The sequence below is a fragment of the Chenopodium quinoa genome, unplaced genomic scaffold, assembly GCF_001683475.1.
Source record: "Chenopodium quinoa cultivar QQ74 unplaced genomic scaffold, ASM168347v1, whole genome shotgun sequence".
Classification (NCBI taxonomy): Eukaryota; Viridiplantae; Streptophyta; class Magnoliopsida; order Caryophyllales; family Amaranthaceae; genus Chenopodium; species Chenopodium quinoa.
Genome location: NW_018743391.1, coordinates 560,366 through 583,720, shown reverse-complemented (window position 1 = coordinate 583,720; position 23,355 = coordinate 560,366). Strand labels below are relative to the sequence as shown.

Genomic DNA, 23,355 nt, shown 5'->3' with positions numbered 1-23,355 from the left:
TCTATCCTCGTTTTCTTAAAGCTTGGTTGATATTTAATTGTCTTCATAAATTTATTCCTTATCACACGGCTTGATTTGCTTTACAAAGACAGTGACGAAGCAAAAGGCAGTCAAACTTGTTCAAATCCACTATAGTATAAGTTTTGAGATTGATCTCCCAAGGCAAAACTAGTTAACAACTTTTAGCACCATGAGGTTAATTCCCTCAACAATCAAATCTCTTGCAATCCCTTATCGAAATGTCATTGTTTCATCTCTTTTCCTTTTGTATTTCTATAAGAACTAGATTGCACTCGTACTGATGTTCATGAAATTAGAGCGATTAAACTCCCTCAGCTCACATTTAATGAAACACTACCAGGAATGGCAGGAACAGGGTAGGCATTGAACTTGAACCGAGCATGCTCCCACGTGAGCAACTTCGCTGCATACTAATGTATCTGAAAAGCTAGTGTCATATTCTGAACTAGAGAAAGATCAGGCCAGGTTCATGATTTATCCTTACTTATCAAACAAGGCAAGAGATCACAGCAATTATCTGGAAGATTAAGATACTAAAGATATCACATAATAATAATAGTCTGCAGATTTCCTTCAGTGTAAAAGTTAAAGGGGGCAAAGCAAAGAGTGAAGCCCGAGGAAAACGAATGCAACTCTGGAGGAAAAGGAGAGGATTTTATGCACGTACTAGAAGAGCCAAGTACTCCTTAAAATGAGCTCCTTTTGCCATTTCCTATCAAATAAATATCAACTCTCAAAGTCCAAAGTCATCCAATTTGCAATACAAGCTGATGGAAAGGTACTCAAAGGTACCCAAAAAACCAGAGGTGGTATACATTTCCACCAGTAAACTATAACATTAAAACGCTTCTTTGGAAACATGTATCAACAAGGAACAAAACAGCTGGGGAGTATGAAAGTCACTAAAAAAAAAAGTAAATTCTGAAAGATTAGTATACAGCCAGCATCCAGCTCCAATTAGTTTTGTGATGTTAATAATCATCACCTCTTGATACAACTTCTTTGCAAGTAGGACGAAGTAAGATTGTATGTTCGAATTGAGACACATAACTTCCCTTCACGTCACACAGAGGGGGGTACGGCTGCAAAAATGTAGGTTCTCATATAAGGTTTTCAACAAGATAGAACAGTACACAAGTATAATGCAATTAAACGAGGAAAATAATATTTGATTAAAAATAACCACAAAAGATACAAGGAGATTTACGCTTTGTTTGGATAGCAAAGAAGGAAAAAAAGAAGGGGAGGGAAAATGGAGGAAGGGAAGGGAAAAGAAAGGAAGGGGGAGGTGAGCTCCATTTCCCCTCCAAATCTCTCCAATTTTGGAGAGATTATGCTTATTAAAGAGAGAGTAAAAATGGACCCCTCCCTCTCCTTCCCCTTCCTTCCCCCAATCCTTTACCCAAACAAGAGAATTTGTCCCCCTCCATTTCTCTTCTTTTCTTTTCCTTCCATTTCTTCTTATCCAAACAAAGTGTTAGAGTAGGAAACAGCTAAAGTAGTTCTCTTCAATGAAGGAAAATCAACATGGTTGTGGAAGATAAGACCAAAGTGATGGATGGAATTGATATAAACTCATTTCTGTTTGTTTTATTCAATATATTGGTTTAGGTTCATAAATTTACTCAACCAAACCCACAATTGAAATTAGATTGGCTAGGTAAGCTTCTATCAAAACCAATATATATGCATGATAAGGCCATACGATTTAAGGGAAAGAAGTTGAAACTTATTCTAATTCTCAAATTTGAATTACTGGGTCTTGTATGAATTACTCAACAAAACAAAGTTAAATTAAAGCAAACATGAACAGATTTGATCAAAATTATTTCTCGTGCTAGTTTTACATGTAACTTGAGGCTTCCAAAAACTCCAAAGTAAACAGTATAAGTGTACAACACATACAGACTGCCAAACATGATGAGCAATATTTTTCAAAAACAAATTGATGGTGTAAGCAATTTGTTACCTGAACAATGCCAACATCGCACAAATTCTTTAGTCCCATCAAGTATTTAGTCTCCCCAAGGCGGTCCAAATATCGCCTGCAGAAAGCTAGTGTAGAGAAGTTTTTATCAATTGTCGCCAATAGCTGCTTTGCTCTAGGTAGCCGCAATGGGACATGCCCAATATCAAAGTTCTTCATGTAGTGGCTGCACTCCAGATCTTCTCGGACATACCCTTTACCTGTATGCAGCAGATTAGAAGCCATTATGCAACTACCACTAATTATCTAGAATGTAGCCCAATTCCACCTCACAAGCTTATACCAAGTTCTCAAAAGCAAATGAATTCTGTAGGTATGAGAATGCTACCTGTCGATCCAAATGTTTCAATAGCATAAAATTCACCCTCCTCCATCTTTGTCTGCTCACCACCCTTCACAATAGGGACAGACTTTCCAGCATGGATCTGATACTGGCCAATGCTATGTCCATTTAGGTTTCGAATACTTTTAACTGCAAGTTAAGACATAACTTTCAAAACTAATGAAAAAAACACAATGTGGAAGGCCCCACAAGGCCACAACTATATATACTTCTCAGATTATTTCATAGAACATCAGAAAATCAAATGGTCACACATTACAAATGACACAAAAATACAATGCAAAGTACTGTCACAATGTGTGAGCTAATCTAAGACCAGTTGAACTGACAATGGCTGAGCCATGAGACTCTGGAGTCAACAACTACAGCAAAGAGTTTATCAACTTCTTAAGAAACAAAGCAGCTAGGGAGAAGTAGAAACTAATCCCTCAGATTTTTAATAAATGACACACTAGCTTCCGGTCGGAGTGTTAGGAGATTTATATAGGGTGTATAGTTAGAGTGAATTGTTGGAGAATTAAATATTAGAATGTGAGAGGAGAGAAATAATAAAGTATGTAATACTGGGGAATCGGAAACCAAGAGAGAGATATAATTAGAAGTAGCAGAATGTTCCCAATGGGAAGTATGTCCCTTGAAAAACAGAGATTTAATAAAAGTGTTTTCACTTAAACAAAATGAAGGGAGCATCTTTTAAGATCCATTGTTGGTCACAGGCTCAAAGCTGTGAGCTGTGAGCTGGCCCATTTAATATAAAATAAAAAATAATTCAAACCCTATATTGGCCTAAACAGAATGACAACTTAAAGAAAAACCCACCTACAATGGGAGGTAGCCAACTAGCCATTAATAAAAGCATAAGGAAAAAATACGCAGCAAGAGCAATAAAAGCCAAAGATTCACTTCAAACATGTACACCTCAATACTTCATCTCACCTTGATAAACTTTGCCATTAATTTCGACCTCATATGACTCCATTACTTCTTGGATAGCAGCCCCAATATCACAAAGACGTACATCAATTCCAGCTTCCTAGTATATAGCACAAAAAATAGTTTGAAATTCCTTTTCATTCTCAAAATGCGCACAAATATTAACTTTCTGTAAATATCTAATACATACTTCCTTCGTTTTATTAGTTGTTCCGTTTTAACTGTTGACAATATTCATCCACTTCACTTTGACCATCATTTGCTAATTATACATAATGAAAAACAAAGTTATATTTGATTTCTTTAGGTTCTTCTTGATATATATATTCAAATATATACTCCCTTCGTCCCTTTTTAGTTGACATGGTTTGACTGACACAAAGTTTCAGGCATATAAGGTGACTTAAGTCCCTCTATCTCTCACACATTAGTTTTAGGCATAATTAGTTTTTACACTTTTATTTTTCAAGAGACCCTAGTATTACTTTAATACCCGTCTTTCCACTACCAAAAAGGCAAAATTAATTATGAATTGTTTTTAAACTTTAATGTTAGATTCCATATGTATTTATTTATTTATTTTATGTGATTGATTCCATATGGGACTATCAAATGGAAACGGAGGGAGTAATGCAGTAAGTGGGTTAGGGGGATCATTACTTTTGCTGGTGGGAGGCAGGGAGGGGAAGTTAATTTAAATTGTTTTCATGGAAGTTGGGAAAAAAGTGGGACCCTTAAAGTGTGAGAGAAATTATATAGAATTGATGGACCATTCTTTTTTAGGAAAAGAAAAATAAACTAAATAGGGATGGCTATACAAGGAAATGTACCAACCATTTGGGACATAGGGAGTAAATTTTACAAATTTTACGATTAAACAAATAAAGATACTAAGGATCAAATTTGTTCAGTGTCAAATGTGCAAAGACAAAATGAAATAACTAAATAAAAATAGAAGTACATAATATAAGATGTAGCATGTACCTTAATCCCTGTATTGGTTGCTTCACGTGTAGCCTCTAATAGTGGATCATACATGGGATTAAATGCTACGGTGAAAGCACAATCAACAATGTATCCTGTGTTACAAAAGTGAAAGGAGACGTCTTTATCATCCAACAAATATAACAGTCACCTGTGTTTCCACATTGACAATATCATATAACTAATATATAAAGCTAAACTTTTAGCCAGCGAGACAGTGACACTTGACGTTCTAACTTTTCGCCAAGTGTCGCGCCATGTTGGATAGATTTAGATAGACTTTATAGGATAAAAAAAATTAGTTAGAATATTATTTTCAATTAAATTTGGATAGAGTTTTAGGATAAAATTGTTAATTTAGATTTTATTTTCGATAAAAGACCAATATTTCAGATGTACAAATTGAATTATAACCTTATTCAAAAAATATTTAAGATTATAATTCTCAAAAATAATTATATAATTTTATTTTTAATATCATAATATTTTTTGGAGCGAAAGAAATAGTTCAAAACATAAAACATCCAATTCTAATCAATTGCATTATACTAAAGGCGAAACTTAGAGAACACTTGGCAAAATATTATAAAAAGTTTTCCCTCCAAAACCACTTACTAAAAAAATAAATTACTGTAATTAAATTATGACTTTTAGTTTGTATAAAATTTAAAATAAATGTCCTAACAAAACAAATTGCCCATCATAACTATTATATGTTTAATTAATTTCTAAAACAATATTTCATACTTTTTACTACTAAGTCTATTTATAATATTTATATCCATTATTTTAGGTAAAATTTATTGTCATTAGAATTATTTAACAACCGTGCATTGCACGGGGTTTAATCTAGTATATGTACTAATCGGTTAAAATAATATACTTCACAATCTAATAAAATTTTATTAATATAGACCTATATCGGACCGGGTCACAAAGGTTACGGCCAAAAAATGTTCAACCCTTACCCAAAGTTTTGGGTTCGGGTCAACCCAAATTCCTAAAAGGCTTTGAACAATGTTTTTATGCTAATTTTTATTTTTTTTATGTCATTTCATGCCTATTAGATAACAAATCGTCACAAAAGCATATCAATCGCTAACTTATTTTGTATCAATATATTTTAAAATTTGACAAATAGATTTAAAATGTATCTTAAATATTACAGAGTAATAAACAACCCGGGCATCGTACGGAGCACAAAACTAGTATGAAATTAAAGATATCCAAGTAGAAATAGGATATTGAATAAGTATTACCATCGATATGAGTTCCAAAATCTAATTTCATCACATCATTCTCCCCTAGCACAGTTTTGTCTCCAGAATTTGGTGTCCAATGGGCAGCAACCCTAATGAGCAACATAATATATCATTATTTCTATAAATAACAATAAATGCTGACAACTGAAACTATGTTGCCTAAAATATTACCAATTCAAGGAGCAACCAGTAGGAAAGGCAATGCCAGCATGCAGTCCATTTTCAGATATTAATCTACGAACTGTATCTTCCAAAGTTTCACAAATGTCTGTCATCAACATCCCTGGCTTCACAATGCTTCTGATATATTTTCGAACCTAAACATATAAGAATCCATTATAATTCTATAGAATACTCAGCACTTAAAGCCAAAATAATAAACCATATATTTTAGTCCTTGATGTAGGCTGAGAAACCTGGCGATGAACTTCAGCCGCTTGGCGAACTGAATTATAAATGGGCTTTTGAAGACGCTCCAACTCTCTCTTCTCTTCTGATGTTACCCTCCATAAGTTGCTACAACATAAATAAGTTACTTATTTGATATCAACCATGAGGCTGAAAGCAAGTACAATGGAAATTACAGCATAATAGAGAAACACACTTGTATAATAGAATTCGTAGCAATAACATAGATAAATAAACAAATTACAGAACAAGGGTAAAAATTTACAGGCAACTCCAAAAGACGGCTAAACCATACCACCATCCTATTTCATTAAAGAAACTAATATCATCCTCGTGCTTCCCACGAAATTTCTACCCAGAGTGTCACAATGACGGCTTAGACATAGATAACCTTAGGCTGCAATAATATAGAAACCTTTCCATTACACTCTTAATTGGAAAATTATAGATTGACACTTGGACTGAACATGGCATGGCCCCCTCCCTTCCAAGCAAACAAAGAAAAAAGCAAAATGGAAGTTCTTTTCACACTGTGTTAAACAATAAGTATCCTAGTCAAATCTTTGAAACTAGCACCTAATGAAAGCCTAAACAAGTGTTTGATACACTACAACAAGCAAGCTGTGCCAATAAAAAAAACTACCAAGAAGATGAAGTTCAAAGATTTCTTCTAACACTAGGCTTGCCTTTTTTTTTTTTTTTTTTTGGGTGTTTAGAGAGCCACAAGGACGGGTGATGAGAAACGATCCCAGTATCACCTGGAATCGGGAGGGGAGCTCTAACCACTTGAGTTCCCCTCACTCTCACACTAGGCTTGCTATGATAGTTCACTTTACTTGGTTACTTTCACTTCTAGTAAGTGGGTTCCAACAAGCCTATTTAGACTATAATGTCATTTTTTCCATAATCCTTCCTTTCCATCCCATAAATTTAACTCCTCATCGAGTTACAAAAGAAGAAATAAAGACTTTTCCTTATGTTGGAATGGTAGAATTTATCTAGACTGCTAGTCATATTAAAGCTGAACAAAACATTATCTTATTGCTTCTCCAAGCTTTCTCAAAAGTCCAACCATCCACAATACTCCAAATAGCATCTCAACAACAGTGCATTTGGATTTCTCTAAGCCAATCTAAAGCACTGAAAGTCTAAAAGCAAAATTTGGTTCAAATTCTCAGTGAAAATTCTGCCTTTAATATGTCTGTGTCACTAATAGTATCTCTTAGCCATACAAAACCATTTCCAGAATATAACTTGCACCATCAAGGCATCAAAAACTTAATATCATCCTTAAGACTTGGCTGATATCAATATCATGCTTAGGTCTTAGCACCCTTTAAACTATGAGGAGCCAAACTATTACAAGTTAATTATGATAAAAATTACAAAATTTAAGCTAAACATATGAAGAATGTAGAATACCACAACACACAAAACACTGGAACACCAATCCAGCCACAATATATCATAGTATAATGAGGAGAAACTTAGTTTGAAGAAAACAAAATCCAAATGTACACATTTAAAAGTTCAAGGAATTTATATCATCAAGTTGGTATATCCACATATTGCATATTGAATAGTGTACAAGCACTTCCTGGTAAAGTCCTTACTCATCTTTGTACTGCTGAATTTCACCCTCTGGAAACTCCCCGGATGAGAAAAGCTGAAGTACAGGAATGGATGGGGGATCTGTTTGCTGGAGTGCCTGGGCGGCTTCTTTCTTTTTCCTGAACATAATTGATAACAAGTCAGTCCTACAGTTGACATGCAGAAATTAGTAAAAAGTTGCTGACCACTCACTTGCTTTTATTTTTCTTCTTCTTCTTCTTCGCAACTTCTGGCCAATGGGTAAATAAATACAGTTAATTTCATTCAAAATTATTTCAGCGAGCAAGTATTTAAACATAATACAACAGATAAAAAATCAGGACTGTTCAATGCCATGCATTCTTTGTTTAGCAAAAAGTTAAGAAAGTATGGATTGTAAGCAGGGCAGGACTTAAGTACATTATCCTCCCAAACAAAAACGGAGTATGGAAGCAATGTAACAATACAACACACCGATTACAAGGGGTACAAGTAGGACAGTAGATGAGACCTTTTGAGAACTGCTTTAAATTTAAACATATTTAAAGAGTTTACTCCCAATCATTGCACCTCGAATGAAACTTAAAACCTTGCGCAATGGCCCAAATCATCCTTCTGACTAATCTCATGATGGTGCAGTGGTGCCCCATTGATCCAAACAACCCCCAGCTTAACAAAGGCCCTAAGGTAATTCATCCCACCTCCTTTTTCCTATACCACTCTTCAAAACCAAAATAATCAAAAGTCAATAGTTAACAACACTTCAAGAAAACCAAATTACCAACACTGGAAATGATCAAATTTGCACAACATTCTTAACAACTTTCACCACCAAAAATTCAAATTTGCCAGTCCCCTTGGAACATGAATTAAGAGTATAATTGCTTATAAAGTTCTTTACTTTACCCCTAGAAAACAGGTGTGGGCAAATCACTAATGGAACCCAGACAGGTGTATTATACACAGCCTATATAGAACAGGTGATTGTCAACCACTCCACAACTTCGGAGGTAGCTCAGCTAAACGGCCTAGTCCAACTATTCTGTCATTCCCCTAAACTCTCCAAAACCAACATCCTTAAAAGACCCACTTAGACAATGATATAGCAATGCTGCTTTACCCACCCACTCAACCTGTCTTTCATTTGACATTACTGTTTAGTTTGATAATAACAAGACCACCCTTTTGATTATAGTAACCAAAAAAGACCCCAGATTGGGAAACAAAAACCCATTAACGCGTACCACATCCCAAGTTTCGATTCCAATGAGTAGGTTCTCAAAGGTCACAAATACAACCAAAGAAAAGCTGATGATGAAGGAATAACAACTTATCACTAGCACACTTCATAATATATATCCTAATCCTCCCAAACTTGAGTCACCCAACTACAAAACAACATATGGGTAGACGTAAGACAACCGTTTTGATACTCTTACTCCCTTACAATGTGGTTTCAATTCTTCAAAGCACATCCTCCAATCGTGTCAAAAAAAAAAAAAAAAAAAAAAAAAAAAAAAAAAAAAAAACCCCTCCAATACCACCACTAAAACCCCAATATTTCTTAAAAAGCTGAGAACTTTAATGTGCATCATTCCAAACTAATAAAACAAGCGACACATTGATATTAATACACAATTAAGGAACCCTAACAAAAGAACATTATAATTACAACATTACAATATCATAATTAACATTGCAATAAATTCCCATTACCTCCTTTTTGTTCACCAGATGGTTCAGCACCATCATCATTATCATCATCTACAGCTTCAGAATTTTCCCCATTAACAATCTTAGGGTTTGAATTAACTTCATTACAATCATCAATAGTGGGTTTTTCTTTTTCTTCCACTGAAATATCCATGCCGGAATTCTCCTTCTCCATTATACAAATACCTAAATTGGGGTTACAAAAACCCATTAAAATCAACATTCAAGCAATCATTCAAATCATCAAATCATATACTTCAATAATATGACATGGTCCAATTTTGTTATTAAAGTTTACATCTTTTTGGGTTTGTAAAGGTATTGAGCTCAATCCAAAATACAGAAGAAATAGTAGAGAAAGAGAGAGAGAGAGAGAAACCTGATGAAAGAGAAAAAGGAAGAGTCTTGTTGTTGATGGTGAAGAGTGCAGCAGCGGCGTAGCCCAGAAAAGGGAGAAGATATAGGAGATGGAGTCGACGGGAAGAGAGAGAAATGCTTTTTTTTTTTTGTCAAGTTTTTAACTTTCAAGGGTTTATGGTAGCCAAAGACAAACTAGACTAGTGAAACTAATGTGGGCCGAAGTTGACATGTGTAAGAGGTTCCGACCTGTTAGGACAACTGTACTTGGAGTTACGGTTTGGTTTCTCATCAATTTGACAAAATAAGTATGTCATCATATCACTCACATAGTCATATACGAAGTACAATTTATGATAAAATTAAAAATAAGTTTAGATACGCTAAGATGAGATGATACTCAAATAAATTCATTTAGTGTATAAAGTAAGTTAACAAGATTTCATGCAAATCAAATTGAATCTAAGGCTAAATTTCATACAAAACCAAATTCAACCAAACAAAGCCTTAATTCATTGGTTAATTAATTGCCTTATTGTTTTTGTTGTTCGTGAACAATTTCAAGAATCAACACTTTTATCACATTATCATTATGTAAGGATGTGTTTTGTTCATTTGAAAAGTTGATCAAGTATAATCAAATACAGATATAAGGTGAATTTGGGTTAATTAATAAGTATTAAGTAACATATAGCCTTTGTTCACTTCACCTTAAAAATAATTATATTTAGTAAAAACAATTTCATTTCAATAAAAATAATTTTTTATCGGTAAAAATCGATCAATTTTTAAAGCAACTATAATAAAGAATTAGGCCATGTTCACTTCACCTTTAAAAAAATAATATTTAGTAAAAATAATTTCAGTTCAATAATAATAATTTCAGTTCTGTAAAAATAGTTGCAGTTCAGTAAAAATAATTTCAATTCAATAAAAATCAGTAACTATAAAGAAGAAATATAACAGAGAATCAGTAAAAATCATTTCTATTCAACAAAAATAAATTCACCAGTAAAAATTATTATAGTTTGGCAAAACTAATTTTAGTTCAGCAAAAATAATTTTAGTTTAGCAAAAATAATTTCTATTATATTTATTTTTAACATTTACTGAGTTTTACTAACTGAAATCATTTTTACTAAACTGAAATTATTTTTGCTTAACTAAACTTAATTTTACTAAACTGAACTTATTTTTGCTGAACTTAATTTATTTTTACTGAATTAAAATTAATTTTATTTTAGAAGTGAACAAAGCCTTGATCCCTTAAGACCATGTTCTTTTGAGCTTCTGGACAGAGCAGATTTCAACAGAGCGGAGCAGATTGAAGCAGAGTGGGGCAGAGCAGATTTCATTATTATTATTATTATTATTATTATTATTATTATTATTATTATTATTATTATTGATAATGATACTACTACTACTTCATCTATTATTAATAATATTATCGCAGTATTATTATAATCATTAAATATTATTATTAAATATTATTATAATTATTATTATTATTAAATTATTATTTTTATTATTATTATTAAAAATTAATAATTAATAATTATTATTATCTTTAAATGTTAATTTTTATTATTACTATTATTATCATTACTAGTTTTATACCCGTGCGATGCCCGGGTTGTTTATTGAGTTTTAAGATATATGTCAAATTTTAAAATATATCATTGATACAAAATTATTTAAGAATTGAAGTGTTGTTGTGACGATTTGCTATCTGGTAGGAATTAGTGGAAATGTTCGATTTAATACATCAAAAAAATAAAAATAAAAATAGCAAAAAATAAATAAAATAAAATAAATATTCAAAGCCTGTTGGGTTGACCCGGCCTGAACCCAAACTTTGGGCAATGGGTTAAACATTTCGTGACTCGTAACCTGAAATAACTCAATTTGAGATGACTCATGACCCGATTCTAATTGACAGAGCTACATGGTAATAAAATTCTATTAGATTGTGAAGTATATTATTTTAACCGGTATTGATGTTTTACACTTTGAACTACTTCCTTCGCTGCAAAAAATATTATAATATAAAAATTAAGTTTATATGATAATTTTTGTGAATTATAATCTAATAATTTTTTTGAATAAAATTATAATTTAATTTGTACATCTGAAATATTGGTATTTTAACGAAAATAAAACTTTAAACTAAAAATTATATCCTAAAATTCTATCCAAATAGAAATCTAAACTAACTTTTTTATCTTAGGAAATCTATTTAAATCTATCCAACGTGGCGCAACACTTGGCGAAAAGTTGAAATGTCAAGTGTCGCTGTCTCATGACCTGGCTAAAAGTTTAGCTTTATTGTAACACCCTCGATTTACTAACCAATAATAAACAATAAATAAAGGAAAAATAGACAACCTTCAAATAAAATTTGCGGAAGCATACACCTAAATCGGAGGTATTACCGCCACACTCAACAACCTGTTGAGTGTTAAGGCTTACAAAAATCTCAATAATTACAACCCAATAAATCTAAGTGATCGATCTATTTATGCAACTTTACAAACTGGTTATAGCATACTAATCGAAACACTTGAGCTCCTTTAGCTACAATCACTTGATCAACTTGCTTAAACAATCTTGACTGTTCACCATTAAGGACAAATTCCAAAATAGATCGTCGCAGGGCCACCATAAGAAAAAGACATGGCCGCAAACACAAGTAGCACAACAAAATAACACACACGTCAGCAAAAGCTGAGTAATCACCACATATCATAATATAGAGTATAATTGAATAATTGACAATACTAGCTCAATTAAACAATGTAGTTGAAACTACATTACACATTGTACTCTGAAAAATAACCTTTATCAACTAAACCTTGAATAATAATACGAACCTTTACTCAATCAACTAATATAACCCATAAGTGTGTCATGCTCTTTGTTTTATACCTAGCCTTGGACATGAGTAATTCGAATAACAAACCAACAAATATAAAAATTTGAATACTCTCAATAACCAGAAAACACCTTAAACCAGACCACGTACGGGCCAATTCCCACTGTAGGGGACCATATAAAAATATAAATAAATATTGTACCTCATTCTTAACTCATGATTATCATCTGCTTACCAACATGCCAAGGGCTAAGATAAAACGCTGAGCCTCAAACCAAAAACAAACACAATAATTCTCAACCTTTTAATCTCATACATCGATCAAATAATTATTCATAAACAATCTCAACAATGGCACATGTTCCCAAATAACATAACAATTCAATTAAAAAACATCTCAACTCTTAGGAAAATAATACTAGCACCCAAAAATAATTAACTCGCAACCCAAAAATAATACTCTGCATTAATAACCCCAAAACCTCGATAAAACAATACTCCCTATGGAAACAACAATAGAACCCTAGAATAAAACATAATCAATCATAAACAATAAAAGTAATACAATACTCATATCCAATCAAATCATATAATACCAATAATCAATCATATATATATATATATATATATATATATATGTACACACACACAAACTTGATCACACGAATTACAAATTATAAATTTTACACATAATAATAATAAATCATATCACACATAATAATACAAAATAAATTACAAACATCTCCAAAGTTTCGTGTGATTACCTTCGACATATTACAATCGAACTACATACATGTAGTCAAGGCAAGAAATAGATGGAGTTATAATGAACTTGACTCCTTTCTACTGATCACACCATGCAAATCATCATCTAAGGGCCTGTTCTCATTTACTGAATTCAGCTGAATTGAATTGAACTGAGCTGAACTGAACTGAGCTTAACTGGACTGAACTGAATATTTTATAAGGCCCTGTTTGATTCACCTTAATTTTGCTGAACTGAAATTATTTTTACTGAATTGAACTTATTTTTACTAAACTGAACTTAATTTTACTAAACTAAATTTTTTTTTACTGAACTGAAATTATTTTTACTGAACTGAAATTAATTTTACTGAACTAAACTTATTTTTACTGAACTGAACTTATTTTTACTTAATATTTTTTTTTAAGGTGAAGAGAACAAGGCCTAAGAGAAGGAAATTAGGAGCTGAACTGAACTGAACCGAGCTGAGCTGAACTGAACTGAACTGAACATAACTGAACTGAACTGAACTGAACTGAATTTCAACGTAAGAGAACAGACCCTAAAGCAATTATTAAGGTGATGGATAATAGAGAATGAATAAAAGCTAATAAGAAAGAAACAAATTTGGCTTTGATAGATAACCACATACTTCCTCCGTTCTATTAATATTGCAACAATGGACTTTTTGCACTATTCATCACTCTTGTTTGACCATATAATATGAGTTATACGTTAAGTAAAATATAGTCAAGTGGGATCTTGTTAGATTCGTCTCATATAATACTTTCACAATATCAACTTTTTATAATTTTTACTCTTACACAATTATAGATATTTAGCATATAAAATGTGTTTTGGAATGCGTAATTTCCTCCTTGTTGCAATATTAACAGAACGGAGGAAGTATAATTTATGGGAAATTGGAAAACAACTGTGAGTCTTTTTTTTTTTTTTAAGTCTCAAAGCAACAACTTCATATTAAATAGGGTTTAAAACTTTCTGAACTCTAATTTTTTTTTTAAAAAGGTGAGATTAGGAAAGTTATTTAATAAATAAAAATATATTTTTTTCTATAAAATATATTATATGAAATCATAAAATATTCGGGTATTACATTTATATATTAGTTATATGATTATTATTAAATATTAATTATATATTATTATTAAATATTAATTATTGTTATAATAATTCAATATTAAGTACTTTTTCCCTTTTTTTTTATTGCACCATGAGTGATTTGAAGAACAAGTGAATAGTGTAAAAGTTCTAATGGTGCAATAAAATAAAAACGGAGGAAGTATTATTTTGAAGCGAGGAGATTGAATATAGCTAAGCAGCGGGGCGTAAGTGGCTAGAAACGTTAATCGTGTAAGTTTGGACCGCGAGTGTTCCTCTGAAATTGTAGGCAATTTCTGTGACTTGCTCGGCAAACTGGGCATTCCAACTTCTTCATTCGCATTCCATAGCTTAGGTATTGTATTTTTGTAATCTTATTATCAGAATTTCATCTCTTTGTTTCTTGTTTCTTGTTTCATTTTTTTTTTTTTTTTTTTTTGTACTTTTGAATACAACATTAGTTTATCAATGAAGAACAACTGCATCACAAATGGCAATAAAAATAAATTAATTTTGGACTTTGAATTTTCAACTCAGATTTTTCATATTTTGGGTATTACTATTAACCCAAATCATCAAATGGTTTGACGGAAAAAGTAACAAGACTGTAATAGACCACATTTGATTTGATTATTGGTCAATTTTATAGAATTTGCTCGAGATCTTGTAATTGTATTTGATAATTTATACAACGGTTAAGAACAAGCATTTTATTCTGATATTAGGGTTCTAAGCCTTTAAATGTATGCCAATGTGGAAAATTTCATTATTAAACTTGTGATATTCAAAGATTGGCATATTATTTTGTAACATCCTAAAATAGAAATTCAGCCTAAAATTGAGAATTTGGGATGGAGGGCATATCTATAAACAATTAAACATTGTGATTTATAGATTATCAAAGTTCTCTAATTTGTTGGTAATGCATGTATTAGAAGCTGTTCTTCAATTTTCACCTTTCTTTTTGGTGTTGTGGGAGTGAAAGTTTGAAACTTTGGCGTGTGAAAGATAATACCTTGGATTATACAATAATCAATGCTTTACAGAATGGATTGTTCTCCATCAGATGCACATGTAAACAATTACAAAACAGTGAGTGGTGTGGATTGGTTAATGAAAGCACCATTATCTCTAGTTGATGATTAAACTGGCTATTGTTTCATGCGGCACAGGTTGCTTTGTTGCCGAATTTTCAATTTGAGAGGCCTGCTATATGAACACAAATGGATAAACATACTAGATATTGAGACATCAGTATGGTCCTGCTGCTGCTAGTTTAGACTAGCTTAGATATGGCACATAATTTAAAACTTAATGAGATGATGCAGTTTCTTTGGAAGAGAAGTGTGGCTCCTGCTTTTGTTTCAAGATGTAGGAGCTTTAGTAGCGGAGTTACTGGAAATGGTAGCTCATTGTTTTCTGTCATGAGTTTTGGGGATGGCAGTCAGGGAGCTCTGGGCTTGCCGTCTTCCTTGATTGGTGTTGGGGCTGATGCTTATGAACCAACTGTGGTACCTGGGCTCCCAGCTGATGTTGTGAGTGTGAGCGCTGGGCATTATCACTCTCTTGCTGTGACAGCTAAAGGAGAGTTGTGGGCTTGGGGTAGAAATGATGAAGGTCAGCTCGGTAGAGGTCTTCTTGAACCCAGGTTAATCACTCCTCTTCCTTTATACATATAATACTTTTTAAATGTATGTATTCATTTATATAAATGTTGAGCAAAATTTAACATTGCTATTGTGAATGAATTTTGTGAAGCAATTACCCCTTGTTGGACAGCTCTGTCATACACTCATACTCGTCTCATTATGCCTTTTCTACTCAAGTTCATTTAGATGTAAAGTTTATTCTGTGTTTTTTTGTGGTTAGTGATTAACAAATATTTGTGAAAGTAGGGTGGTGGAAGAGAGAAATAATAAGAAAATATTGCAAATATAATGCAACAGATGTATAAGGAAAGTGTTGCGATTATTACGAAACGAAGGGAGTATTAGTTGTTTTTAGTTTATAAAACTACCAAAAAGCTCTTTAACAAAGCTCCTAACCAAACACCCCACTAGAGCTTTTTGAAATGGTCAAATAGCTCTTTTTGCTCCAAAAAGCTATTTATACTCCAAAAAGCTCCTAACCAAACACCCCTTAAGTCTTCCATTCTTTGAAGTCTTCTTACAACTTGGACTTAAAGTCCGCAACCCCAACCATTCACTTCACTTCTTTCTTTTGCTTTTTTCATAATATTAATATTATTACTAACAATAATATTATTACTTAGCCAATTCTGTGATATTTTTCCTTCTTTCCTTTTCATTTCTTATAACATTAGTATTAACTAACAATAATAATATTACTTAGTTAATTTTGTGATTTTATCCCAACCAGAAGAAAGAAGTGAACTAGTGAAGCATGGGGTTGTGGACTTTAAGTCCAAGTTGTAAGAAGTCTTTAAAAAATGGCAGACTTAAAGTTATTATATCGGTGTCATACCTAGTCTACTTGAGGTAGAAAATAAGTTCTTGATTTTGGGGTAGTAGCCTTTAGGGGTGATTACGATGCGAGTCGAGCTTGAGTATCACTAAGCTCAACTCGAACTCGATTGCTAAAACCTAAGCTCGACTCGAGCTAGAAAATTCGCAAGCTCAAAAAAAAAAAGCTTGAACGCAACTCAATTGGATATTGCTTAAGCTTGACACGAGCTCGAACTGGCTTGTTTAAAGCTCGAAATCGACTCAATTAGCTATTAGTTAAGCTTGACGTTGGATTTTGGAGATTTATGCTAGCCTGAGCTTTGAGGGGAGAGAGAAAGAGAAAAAGATAGAGATAGTACAGAGAGTGGCGGCTAAGAGGTATGAGGGTTTTGCGTTTATGGTTTTATTTTTTATTGTTCTGTTTTTACAACTTTTGAATCTTGATTGTCGAAGTGTTAGGATAAAAAGAGATCACTGGTTAAATCTTATGGTGATTACAAAAAATTATATTGTTATTATTTTTATCTTAATGCATTATACTTTGAAGCTAAGACATAAGAAATTAAGAGAATAATGTTAAAAACTTGTTTGAAGTGTATAAATATTTTTAGAAAAAAAAGTTAATCTTATCGAGCTTCTCACGAGCTTTCGTTTCGGGCTCGAGCTCGAGTCGATTGTTGACCGGACCGAGTAGCTTGCGAGCTGTCCCGTCTCATAAGCAGCCCTAGTAGCATTTAATATGCTAGTTGTTGTGCATCTTAAGGATTGAAGAAAAGTGGGAGGATAGGCATTATAAAAGTGTCGTGAATGTTGAAGGGAAAAGATGTAGAAGAAGTGAGTAAGCAAGAAAAAAATCAGCGAGTGCATCTCAGAGTTGGAGTGAGCACAAATCTGTTGTAGTAAGGGAGGACATGACGGAGTGACAAATACAATATTAGTGTGAGGGTATTTTTAGGGTTAGGATAAGTACCACTGTTGAGGGTACTAGTGTAGACTTTGTGAGGAGGGGGTTTTCACGTAAAATTCTTGTGTGTGTTTTTGTCATTCCATATTTTATTATTCTACCTGATATTTTGTTTATATGTTGCTCTATGTTAACATTCTTAGCACTTAATTCTCTAGACTATCAACATTGGGTTTCCTTTAGTTATGGTGTGACCTGAAGTTTGCTTGATTTGGTCGTTTCTGAAGTTTATGAGTATGTCCTGTATGTCCCCTTAGCCAAAATTATCAGATGAATTGGTTGATAGACTGGACCTATGGTGATATAGAACGATTTGCTTCTCTTGATCTAGACAATGCTCAAAAGGTCAAATCACATTAAGCTGTAGCTCATAGTTTGGAAGGCTGGCATGATTAGTTGAAGAGGTTTTGAAGATTGAAACAGTGTGATTTCAATCTCTATGGGCATATTTGATGATTAGGAATATGTGAGAATCTGTATGTTGCCAATGGTTTTCCGCCATCAATGAAAAGAGCATGCTATCTAATGCTGCAGAAAGAAAGGGAAGTCATTGGTGGTTTGAGCACCTATGTATTTCCTCTAATTACAATTATTTTATGGCTACTCTAGTGCTTGTAAGTGTGTGTTTTTTTTCTTATCTGGCACTAGAATTTTAACATATTATGGACACTGCTTTTAGATTTAAAAAAGACCTAGGTCCTCATATTAGTCATATATGTCCTGGATAATCACTAGGTTGAATGCTGGGACTTTTTGAGTCAAATCAAGGGTAATAAGTATAAAAAGGCTGAGGCTGGCTACATCTTTGAATGAGAAAATAATGCTGATAGCATGTAAGTTAAGTTTTCATCGCTTATAGGTGTTAAGTGTCTATTGGTAGAGAGCTACTTTCTAACCCTATGCCTTGTATCTCGATTCATAGAGAGCTACACGAAAGGGTGTTCATGAAAATTGGATATTGATCCCAAAAGATCTTGTTTGGAACTAATAGAGGACATGTGATTAGCTGTTTAAGTATCAATGTTTAGTGTATTATGATCCAAAAATTATTATCATTGATAAACCCCAAAGGTATTGGAATTCTCCTACCTAGCGCATAGTGCTTTATTTCCGTGATTGGAAGTGTAATATGTACTTATTAGATAACCTCGGTCACAAGTCACAACTTTAAGAGTCTTCATTGACTATGCCTGGGTGAGCCGTGAGCCTAGCTACTGCAGATGTAAAACATAGATAAAGAAGGATGTAAAAGATACCAATGTAACTTGATGTCCTGAACCAAAGCCAGATGTGGAAAATATTCATTGCTCCACGGCCCTCCACCAGTTAGTCCAGACCAACCTGTGTGCTCTGTAAGTATATGCTAAACATCAAACCTGGTGTCGGTTCACAAATTTTGAGAAATAGATAGGCTGTGCATTGCCTAGTTGCCTGTATCAGTTTGTTTGGACTAATGTGACATCTGACATAGCATCCCTGTGTGAGATTGATGCTAACAAACTACTTAATTTTAAAAGACCTGCCCATAACTTGTGCATTAATTTCATTAATCTCTGAATCTTGCCTTTTTCATAGTTTCTAACATTCTATCATAGTAATAATGTTACTTATTTACGTAGCAGATGTTCATGGAACGAACCAAAGCTGGTGAAAGAATTAGACAATGTGAAAGTTCAATCCGCATTTGCATCTGGGGTAATATCTGCTGCCATTGGTGATGATGGCTCTATATGGACATGGGGAAGATCCAAGCGTGGGCAGCTTGGGCATGGGAAAGGAATAACAGAGTCTCTTGTGCCATCCAAAGTCAAAGCACTCACTGGAGAACATATAACCAAGGTGGTCACTATCTAATGCCTCTAAGGTAGAATTGTAGTCTATTATATACTGCTAGTTCTGTTAGTTTTTTTCCTTTTCAAAATAATTTCACTCAACCTTTCCATTCCACTTGGTGATTCCTGTATCTGCTGCATTTTTTTAAAAAAATTTGGGTCAGTTTGTACCACATTCCAAAACTCCAGGGGACTTGACCTGATTTCGGCACACCCTTTTAGGTATCACTTGGTTGGGGACATGTGCTTGCTCAAACAATTGATGGAAAGTTGTTTGGCTGGGGTTATTCAGCAGATGGAAGACTTGGAAGATTGGGAGAGACTGTCAAAGCCTCGCCCTTAGATTCAAGTGCAGAATTACCTGGAAGGCATGAGATGACCTCCTCTGAAGCCCTAGATGTTGCTGAGAAACTTGTCTTGGAAAGTATGGAGAAGGAAAAGGACATGCCAATTGTGTGGGAACCACATTTAATAGAAGAACTACATTCCATTTCAGTGACTGATATATCCTGTGGCCTTGATCACTCCTTACTCATCTGCCGTAAGCCATTTATACAAATTTCATTTCTATTTTAATGGTTACTTCTTCAGAATTGCCTAAATTAATATAAAATCTTAACAGGTGATAACACCATACTAAGCGGGGGCAGTAACATCTATGGTCAGTTAGGCAGAGAAAATCAAGGCCTAAGGTTTTTTCCAGTTGACATCAGCTTCCGTCCACTGTCAGTCGCATGTGGGCTAGGACATTCCCTTGCAATCTGTGAAATTCCTGCATCAGAGGATGGCAATGATTTCAGGAAAGCTGTATATTCTTGGGGATGGAATGGGAGTTCTCAGCTTGGAAGGCCAGGCCATGAGAGCAAACCATTAGCAGTGGAAAGTTTAGCCGAGGAGATTCCTACAGCTGTTTCTTGTGGCCGTGTGCATTCGCTTGCTGTCACTGGCAACGGGCAGTTGTGGGTTTGGGGTTGTGGTAAAAATGGGAGGCTTGGCTTAGGCAGCTCATTTGATGAATCAGAGCCAGCCTTAGTTGATATTGAGCAGTACAAAGTTGTTCAAGCTGTAGCAGGTTTTGATCACACTCTGCTCTTGGTTGCTGAATCATGAGCTAATTTGCAGGTTTTGGCATTTTGTTTTTGATTTCAGGAACTATTCAGAGGCTTGAATCGATTTGCTGCTTGGAGAAATCAATTGGTTATCGATAGCAAGATCAACCTTCCCTTCTCCTGACAGTCTTCCTAAACTGAGCCACACTTTTTTTAACTGTTACTGTCCCCTTGTCCTGCTTATACGATAGATGCATCATCATCTGTGCTAAGCATAAATCTTGAAGGTTTTAGTCTTGAACACATATTTTCCAGAAGAAGAATTTGCATTTAAATAGTGACTAGAAGGATGAAAATAGGCTAGAAAATTCTTCTACAAAGGTTTCTGATGCAAGGTTAAAGTTGATGCTTGATTTTTTTTTTTTTCCTTTCTCATTTAAGGTATTTCTTTTCATTGTCAATGAGAACAAACACTTCCAAAAATTCCTTTTGATTTCCTGACATAATGTTAACTAGAATCATTTGAGCAGGGTATAAAACACAATTTGAAGTGACGATTTATACAGGTAGGGATGGCAAAGGGGATGGGTATGATATCATATCTCCCATACCCACCTAAAATTTCTATACTCCGCCATGATAGGTACATACCAAATATCCCCACCCGCCTAAATGAGTATAAACCTCAATCCGCACCCCCTCTATTCTCCATTTGGATAGTATTGCCTATCGATTACATATTTACATCCCTATAGCCAGCTATTATTTGCCTATTGGAATCATTATTCCTTCATTTCTTATGTTGTATAAGTAAGATCAATGGAAATGCAGGGTGTAAACAAATAAATGTTAGTTTTAATAAACACTAGTATTCATCATTATTTTGACAAAGGAGTATTCATAATTATTACTTCCCATAGATTCAATTAATAGAACACTTTTTATTTTTGTCCATTCTACTACTATATTGATTGCAATATTCTAATTTGACATTGAATCTCTATATGTGCCGTTTATGTTTTTCCTATTGACCTATCAAAAATTAGTTATTGTTCTGTCTTTCTATCTATCTACACCCAACAACTAAATGACCCTGCTCCACATTATATCAAATATATTATTATAAGATTAACAACAACCAATTTAACAATTTTGTTTGTCATCGTTTTTTGTCTTTTTTTTTTTTTTCAAAATCAGGAAACAAGAAAAAGATGTGTTCACTTTTCTATTCATTTTAAGTGGGCCCACGTGCTGGACATTCTCGTCGGAAAATGCAAATGGGTAGTGCTACTCTAACTTTTTAAATTTAGGGGTAGTTTTTTTGATAAAATTTTTTAGTGGGTAGTTGTTTCCAAATACCCCTATTAAGCGTGTAGTTCCCGACAATTTTTCATTTTTTTGTCCTTTATTATTTTATGCCTATATAAGGAAAGATTAGGTACTATGTGCAAATACTGTTAAATCTTTTATTGTGTGCCATAAGATTGTGTTGCAACTCTTGTAAGTAAATAAACTAAAAAAATTATAAAATTTACTCCCTCCATTTTTGAATATTTGACACGCTTTGATTTTTGCAAACTTTTACCATGCATATTTTTATGGTTTTTTTTTTTTTTTTTTTTTTTTTTTTTTTTTTTTTTTTTTTGGAAAAATACATATTTTTTTGTTAATAAGTAAGATTAAAGATATTGGCAGTCAAATTTACAGAGTATGTATGATAAAAGTCAAAACAAGTTAAATATATGGGAGTGGAGGGTTTAAAAGAATACACATCAAAACGAATCAATCCACGTGAATAAGTTTTCCACTAATAATTTTTTAAAGATTTTCATATGAAGTAATTAAAGTTATCATCCCAAAATTTAATTTTAAATAGGACAAGCTAGCTAAAGAAGGTATAGTACAGATCAGAGTACTCTTTTTGTTTCGTAATAATCGCAACAATTTCTTTTTTCATATGTTTCGTAATAATTGCAACACTTACTTATTTGGTTAGGATTCTCACATTTTGTTATTTCTCTCTGGGTGATCCCCGGTTTTTCTTCTCAAGAAACATTCAATGTTTCTCTAATGGCAAGGATTGTAATTAAAAGCAAGTTTATCAGATCAATACATTATTTTTTTAGTTGCTAAGTCACCCCTCTTCCTCATCCTTCCTTATACACTAACCCCAACCCACTATTTCGGTAGCCATTATTGGTAGCTTTGCCGTTGAATTCTACGAAAACCCTAAGGAAAAAGTTGAGGAATAAAGGGCAGTCAACTCTAAAGGGTGTTTTTCGTTTTCTTGTGAGTTTCCTCTCCTCCGTTGGAATTGCTACATACTACATTAAAAAATTGAAAATTGATGAATCTCGATTAACATACGGAAATTGTGAAATTGAATTTCGATAAACATTGAAATTGATTACTATAATCATATTATAATCAGAAGTTGCTCCAATGGTGGAGGGACAGGGGAGAGAAAACACAATACTTGATTCAAACCTTCAATGGAATACTGAATTCTAAATTGTGAAAAATGATGAAAAAAAAAAATTAAAAATTACATAATTATCCTTATTTTATTAGTTGAAAAGACAATTTTAACTCCATGAGATACATTTCATGTTTATCAAGAATAGAAACATGGAATTACCTTTTCTATCTCCTATCAACCCTAATTAGTATACATTACTATGCTTTTTAAAATTTATCTCTCATAC

General features: G+C 33.3%; 2 protein-coding genes across 3 annotated transcripts; one reads left to right on the top strand and one right to left on the bottom strand.

Moving 5' to 3' along the window:
* Nucleotides 1-701: 701 nt before the first annotated feature.
* LOC110738630 (methionine aminopeptidase 2B-like) lies at nt 702-9,895 on the bottom strand. Of its 2 annotated transcripts, none has more exons than XM_021919023.1 (12): nt 9,621-9,895; nt 9,245-9,427; nt 7,742-7,775; nt 7,552-7,668; nt 5,947-6,046; nt 5,702-5,847; nt 5,528-5,619; nt 4,269-4,363; nt 3,288-3,384; nt 2,337-2,480; nt 1,991-2,208; nt 702-1,103 (listed from the first exon to the last, which is right to left on the bottom strand). In XM_021919023.1, exons 2-12 carry the CDS (start codon nt 9,414-9,416, stop codon nt 993-995), a joined length of 1,326 nt encoding a protein of 441 aa, XP_021774715.1. In that variant the 5' UTR covers nt 9,417-9,427; nt 9,621-9,895; the 3' UTR covers nt 702-992. The 2 variants fall into 2 exon arrangements, with proteins under 2 accessions (XP_021774715.1, XP_021774714.1); XM_021919022.1 differs by having other exon boundaries at nt 7,742-7,778; nt 9,621-9,894.
* Nucleotides 9,896-14,468: 4,573 nt separating this feature from the next.
* Nucleotides 14,469-22,223, top strand: LOC110738629 (ultraviolet-B receptor UVR8-like). The gene is made up of 5 exons (XM_021919020.1): nt 14,469-14,695; nt 15,513-15,988; nt 19,392-19,608; nt 19,824-20,142; nt 20,224-22,223. The coding sequence occupies exons 2-5, from the start codon at nt 15,633-15,635 to the stop codon at nt 20,709-20,711; spliced, it is 1,380 nt and encodes a 459-aa protein (XP_021774712.1). The 5' UTR covers nt 14,469-14,695; nt 15,513-15,632; the 3' UTR covers nt 20,712-22,223.
* The last annotated feature ends 1,132 nt before the right edge of the window (nt 22,224-23,355 follow it).

What these genes read in the sequence shown, in the direction of transcription:
- LOC110738630 (XM_021919022.1), bottom strand. Translation starts at nt 9,416, where the DNA reads ATGGAGAAGGAGAATTCCGGCATGGATATTTCAGTGGAAGAAAAAGAA. An exon ending in AAGAAGAAAAATAAAAGCAA is followed by an intron (nt 7,669 to 7,741) that starts GTGAGTGGTCAG and finishes AATTATGTTCAG; the next exon opens with GAAAAAGAAAGAAGCCGCCC. An exon ending in CAACCAATACAGGGATTAAG is followed by an intron (nt 3,385 to 4,268) that starts GTACATGCTACA and finishes GCTATATACTAG; the next exon opens with GAAGCTGGAATTGATGTACG.
- LOC110738629 (XM_021919020.1), top strand. Translation starts at nt 15,633, where the DNA reads ATGGCACATAATTTAAAACTTAATGAGATGATGCAGTTTCTTTGGAAG. An exon ending in CTGGAGAACATATAACCAAG is followed by an intron (nt 19,609 to 19,823) that starts GTGGTCACTATC and finishes ACACCCTTTTAG; the next exon opens with GTATCACTTGGTTGGGGACA. An exon ending in TCACTCCTTACTCATCTGCC is followed by an intron (nt 20,143 to 20,223) that starts GTAAGCCATTTA and finishes AAATCTTAACAG; the next exon opens with GTGATAACACCATACTAAGC.